This window comes from Atta colombica, unplaced genomic scaffold (genome assembly GCF_001594045.1).
Source record: "Atta colombica isolate Treedump-2 unplaced genomic scaffold, Acol1.0 scaffold127, whole genome shotgun sequence".
Lineage (NCBI taxonomy): Eukaryota > Metazoa > Arthropoda > Insecta > Hymenoptera > Formicidae > Atta > Atta colombica.
The window spans coordinates 316,430-323,000 of NW_017259214.1; the positions used below are offsets into that span (position 1 = coordinate 316,430).

At 35.4% G+C, this 6,571-nt stretch overlaps 1 protein-coding gene across 5 annotated transcripts in view; it reads right to left on the minus strand.

Moving 5' to 3' along the window:
- The window catches only part of LOC108684214 (muscle calcium channel subunit alpha-1), a 67,890-nt gene that overhangs the window by 46,800 nt on the left and 14,519 nt on the right, over window positions 1-6,571 (minus strand). For 4 of the 5 annotated variants that reach the window (XM_018188414.1, XM_018188418.1, XM_018188416.1 and 1 more), the window contains exons 2-3: window positions 2,474-3,022; window positions 2,060-2,165 (exon numbers count right to left, since the gene is read on the minus strand). In XM_018188414.1, coding sequence (XP_018043903.1) covers window positions 2,060-2,165; window positions 2,474-2,808 — 441 coding nt within the window. In that variant the 5' untranslated portion in view covers window positions 2,809-3,022. Of the gene's footprint in view, window positions 1-2,059; window positions 2,166-2,473; window positions 3,023-6,571 lie in introns of those variants that run through there. The other variant, XM_018188415.1, reaches the window with a different exon arrangement.

A 6,571-nucleotide genomic window follows, 5' to 3' on the forward strand; every position in this document is an offset into this window, starting at 1 on the left:
ATATATATATATATAATTCTACAAAATTTCAATACGATAAATACCTAACAAATAATTCTTATGAAAGAAATTTGATCTGCTTATAATTATTATGGGTTTGAACATCATACATTGCATGCAACATGCTATCTCGGATGTAATATCGTTTATTATTTACTCTAATTTCAAAACACTTTTTATATTTTCTACTTCATCATTTTGTAAGTAGAATTCTCAATCCCGATAAAAGAGATGAAATCCTATTTTTAAATTAAAAGATTTGTAAAAAATCAATATTTTTACATTCTATAATTAACAATCGTTAAGCTGTTATAATTGACTTTGCGTTTACACAGGTAGCTTTGCGCGAATTTCCCGTTGGCCTAATCTCAGTAAAGTTTCCTCCCGGTATTAATTAGCGCAAGGAATGTCCTTTGAGTGACGTAAAACGAAGTCACACCCTTTGGCAAAGCACGACAACGGCGCGATCCTACTTTAGCATAATATGACGCAAAACTGAATTTCGACTTGTTATCGAGTAGCCTCTCTGTGCACACAGGCGAATGAATAATCCCTACATATAAGTTCTATAGAGGTTTGAACCAAACCTGTGCAAGTCTTATCTCTGTGAATAAGCTCGAGCGCAGTTTCCGAATGTTCGTAATTACAAATAACTTTTGAAATGTCCGACGCCGCGGGGTGTAGCCTCAATTGATTCTCACGCTAAAGCGGCCTACATGTGAATTTTCCGTGATTATAGTACGCCGGGGCAGCATACACGCCGATGTTGAGCAAGATTGAACAATTATTGAACTTTCAGCTCGAATAAGTTTCATGCCACCAACCCTACATGCCGTCTCGGAATCGATAATTCGATAGAAGTTCGTGTGGTTCGTTGAACGGAACCACCACTCTTATTGTTGCAAGAGGCACCCTTCGATTTAGTTAGACACATATACGCTTGCGCATACATATGTTATAATCAGTAAAATTGCTTTATTTCACATTCGACGAAGTCGCACAAAAGGATTCCCGGCGGTGCCATTCATAACGAGATGATTGCTATTCGCTCGATTATTTTTAGTCCTTTTCAAAATTTCTATTTTTGTATATATAGATGTTAAAATAATGTACATAGGCATTATTAAATTTGCTTTTATTAAGGAAAGAAATTATGTTATTCTTTCTATATATATATATAGAAGAAATGATATCATTTGTAAAGTGATATAATTCGAAATATCACCAACAGTTTATATTTTTCTTGACTAACTAAAATAATTAAATTCAAAATAGACAATTTTTTTCTTCAAATTTTAATTACCAAAATTTCTTAATTCTACGAATTGAGAATTCACAATAATCAATAATTTTAAATAAATATAATTCAACTTGAAAGATTGAGACTAGCAAAATCACGCTGGATCTATTATGCTAATACAATACTATTAATATTATACAATACTATTAATTAAATTAAAAATATCAAACAGTATGTGCAAGGATTTCTAATGAGGATGGCCGTTAAACAAATCAATAATGTAATAAGATTAGCTAAAGAGAATTGCAACTGTTTATGTATTGTAATTTTTATGTAAACCATTGAAGATGATCATATTAAAATGATCGAAACATTTAGAAATTAATTATTTTGATTAATAGTATTATATATTAGTATAATAAAGATTCTTAATTCTAAATATATATTCTTTGTAGAAAATTCTTCTTTTTATTTACAAAAATGATACAACTCAAAAATGTAAAAAGTATTGTAGTTACTCTTGTAAAATAACTCTTGTAAAAAGTATTGTAGTTTCTTTAAAAACTTTAAGAGAACGACACAAATTTATTATTTACAAATTTTTATTTACAGATTATGAAATAAAGTTAGTTTACTTTTGATGATTGGTAGAGTAATTATTATCTAATTCATTCATGATAATTCCAACATTTGAGTTCACTTTTGAGTTGTATCACTTTTGAAATAAGATAGCGACATAATTTTATATAGATATTTAAACTTAAGTGGCTGAACAATTAAAGAACAGTATAATTAAATGCAAGTATACTAAATACTCACCAAATATTGGTTGGTCAGATTAGAATCGCTACAAGGATACGGCGTATAAACAGCCAACGCGACGCAGTTTGCAAATATCGTCATAAGGATGAGATATTCAAAGGCTCTGCAGAATGATATTCATAAAACCAAGTTAATTAAGGAAACTAATAAAGGTTGGTCATTCGTGCATTAACCCTTTTGTTGCAGATTGTGTCGCCAATATTGATCAACATCATATTGAATATGAAATTAGGGTCAATGTGAAGAAGAGAAACAGTTTAATATCAACTGCATTATTAATGTCGAGTTCACAAATATCATTGATATCTGTTCAGATATGATTTCTGAACTTTGATATTTAATTCTCCGTCATCAGAAGCCGGTAACTATCTTGTTAAATGCTAAAGAAGTATGCGAGAGCAAAAAGGATACTTCCATTCGACGACCTTGATACATAGCTTCCTAACAGGGTTCGTGAGGGCCAGACAGAAGAGCGCCCGAACGGGTCTATCAGGTGGCGGTTTAGCCCCCCGTCTGACGGGTTTCTTCTGGGCCGATTTGGAGACAGCGCCGGCGGCCCCGGGGCCCATCTGCGATGGCGGCGGCTGCATGTTCGCCAATTGCGTTGCATCCATCGCACCACCGACGTTAGGTTGCTGGCCGGCGTTGGGGGGGATTGCGATGTAGGGGGTCGCGGCAATCGGCTGGGCCCCCGGCAGCCGAGCAGATGGGCCCAAGACCGAGCCCCCATCCCCCCCCGCGCTCATCGGTCACTGGTATCGAGCTCCGTGCTTCCTGTGCTACGACGATGATCACACGTTCTTCTTTTTCTCCTACGACGACGCTCCAGGGATTGGTGCCTAGCCACGCAGATGGCGGCGATCGACGCCGATCGACGCGGTGTCTCAGAGACGCACCACCACGCGCTGCAGCTCGCCGGCATGCTACGGCACTGGGCTGCTATGAAGCTCCTTCCGTGACCTGCGACAAAAGGTCGGGGTTCATGAGAGGGTATGATACAGAGGAGAGAAAGAGAGAGAGAGAGACTCTTTCGATCGCAACGGTCGACCGCGAGTGCATCGCGATGAGTATTCTATAAATTGTAATTATTCATAAGCTAATGCCGCGATGCATTCACAAGCACGAAGCAATGTGCACTCTAACGAAAACGTTCTCGAGGATGTAATATTTAATTTTGAGTTCACATTACAGTGAAAATAATTTTAGCGTTTAAATATAAATGAGGAGGAAGATGAATTGCGCGAGCCACTTTATTACTTTGTATTACTTTAAATCAGTTTACAAAAGATAATTATTTATTACAATTATCTTTTGTGCATTATACCTTTTTAAATACAATTACATTATATCTTTTTAAATACACGTTACAAATACAAATTGTTGACACACATCATAAATAATAAATTAAATTGACGCCTTTATCCGGCGAAGATTTGGCTTTATATTAAATATAAATATTTAATATAAAATAGAATTTCGGATGAAATGTAATGCTACAAAAAAAAATAGATTAAATATTATATAGAAAGGGGAGAAAAAATCAGGAGACTCAGCAGATACGGAAAGTTGATGTTTCCATGCGTTCTCATCAGGGAAAAAAAACAGGATATTCCAAGTAATTCGAGAATCCATCAGTATCAAACAACGCAATTATACCTTTGACAGTGCAAATCCGCCAACAGAGGCAATGTGTACAATGCGTTGGGAGTCGTGCAGCTTTCTCCCCCGATTCAGGAAGGATAATACATAGTGGCGCGGGTTTTCGATTGCGCCGTGGGTGCAATAAAAAGATAAATGCTGCCGAATGAAAAGAACTCGATTATTTCGGGTGCAGCCTTCCTACCGATCTTGATGCTACCTATCAGTCGCGGTATTCTCTGCAGAAAATCTGCCCATTTATTTCTTTCAATTGCGAGCAGCGTTGGGAGCGGCCGAAAAAATTTGTTACGTTAATGGAATAATAAGATTAATTCACCTGAGAAATTCACGCGATTATATCTTCGGTTTTCATATTTTCCCAAACAAAAAGAAAAATTATTTCATTCCGCGCTCTTATTCTTGGATTAAAGATATTTTATCTCAGCAACAAATTGATTATAAATATCCTTTTTAGATCACAATTAAATCCTATTCTTAACTCTCACGATACTCATATTATTGATTGTACAACGAAGATAACAATGGGAGATAAATCATTCACATGAGGCAAACATGATTACGGTGAAAAATTGTGGGACACATTATCTAAAGGCACATTTATTTCACTCTTTTCAAGTTTCTCTACCGGAATCGGTAAATCCTCATATAAATTGGACGCAGATCGCACGTGGTAACACAACAATTATTCGCGATAGAAATCAATAGATAACACTACAATAGTATCGTTCACGTTACGATACGAGCGGTCGATGTTTTCCTGTAATCCCCGCTATCGTGCACAATAAATCGTTCGTTGATGGGAACTACTATTACGGTGGACAATTCTTCGTGATTTAACAAAACGCATTAGCTTTTCGAACAATTTTCTTGCCGCGGAACGCAAAAGCTGCGTTTGAAAGTCATCTTGATTGATTTGACTAATCCATTCTATAAATCCGTGGCTCTCTATCGATCGTAACGCTAATCCGCGCCGCGCGAAAAGCACGATGGCCCTTTGACCAAGTCTCAGCCGATAGGATAATTCTGGAATAGATGGCCACCTCTTTCGATATCGATGTGGCCACGTTAAAATATTTGTTTAAAATCCTTGTAAACGACTAAATCTCAAGGTAAGTCCTTTTACTGGATGAACATAGAAATCGAAAATAATGACGTAATTAAAAGAAGTTTACAAGTATTTATACAGCTAAAAATATATAAATATATAAATACATTTTATTTACGTATATGAAAATATGTCTACATTAATTTTAATTTTTTCTATTAAAATATTTTATTAAAATAGTCTATATTTTTTTTATTTATAAATTAATATATTCTCATTTGAGTCACTTTATATACTCCTATTTATTTTATCAGCGTTTATTTTATTAAAACAATATTTTTTCGCTATTTTATATTGATGATATCCAAAGAGTCAGTTCAATATGATATATTAAGAATAATTAATATATCATATAAAACTGACTTTTTATTTTTGCATTTGCTCTCCTGATATGATGAATCATTGAAAGTACGTGTCACAAAGGTATTTAAAGAATCCTCTACATAGTCGTAGATGATCGTGAGATGGTCTTAAATCGTAGGAAATCAATCAAATATAAGGAGAATACTCGATTAGAATTTGTCAGTTTTCCATGACTCCACCTTCTACGACTTCTATGTAGAGGACCCTTAATGCTTTACGTCTCATATATCCATCGCCGCGGATATCCAAAACTATCTTCATCGCCGAGCGACGCGTTCATCCGAAGAAAACGTCGCAACGGCTGTGAGAGAGACCGGCCTGGGATTTATAGCTGAATCCGTGCTATATTTAGTATGTCTAAATACTAGAAAGCTTTACGGACAAGTTTCTCGCCTTGTGTCGCGACTCATCATGAACATGTCTGTGATCTAATCATCTCTCTCTCTCTCTCTCTCTCTCTCTCTCTCTCTCTCTTTTTCTCCCCCCCTCCCTCTCTCTCCCTCTCTCTTTCTCTTCCTCTCCCTCTCTCTCTTTATCGCCTGTACTTTGACAATACGATTCCGCTCGGAATTCCTTGGTAACAAATTGTACCACATCGTGCACGAAATATTCCACGAAATATCTCGTTGCGATGTTTTGTTCAAGCCACTTTGTCCTCGAGGCATTGTTTCTGGGAGCAAACAGCGCATCTCACGACATAATTCCACTCAACTTCAAAGGGAAAGGGGCGCACGTATCATTATACAAATTATTATTTAAACCGGTAGAAATAGAGAGCTTATCTATTAATTATTTGCGATGTAATGATTCTTGAAATTCGCGATTCGTATTAAAAGGACCCTTGTGTGATTCAGAATGACGAAATAGAGTGCAATAGGTATACCTTTGCGTAGATTTATAGATAGCAATGAGTGAGGCACGTAACTAGAGATGAGTCATACAGTTTCTAGCATTTGACGTAATTCTACAAAGTCCACGACGTGTGTCGCTGATTGTTTAGATTAAAAGTCATTTGCTTATTATATAGGAGAGAAAGACAGGGAGAGAGAAATTAATTCAATTCCTTTTGTTAATGTATTGTATAATTTGGTCAGTTTCAATTTAATAATACCAAATTTAATATTTTATTCATATACAATATTAAGCAGGTCAGATATATCCAAACGTAAATATGTAAATTAAGCGCGTGAAAGCGCATAATTAAATCAGCATTAAATTAATCTCGAGGTCAATTTAATTTTTTACTATATTTAAAAAACAAAAATTACTTTGTGGCAAATGAATAACGAGGCGTATATATTTCCTTATTATCCACTTCGTCACGCAATTACTTACTGAATTGAAAATTATATTTTATAATATGTACATATATATATATATAT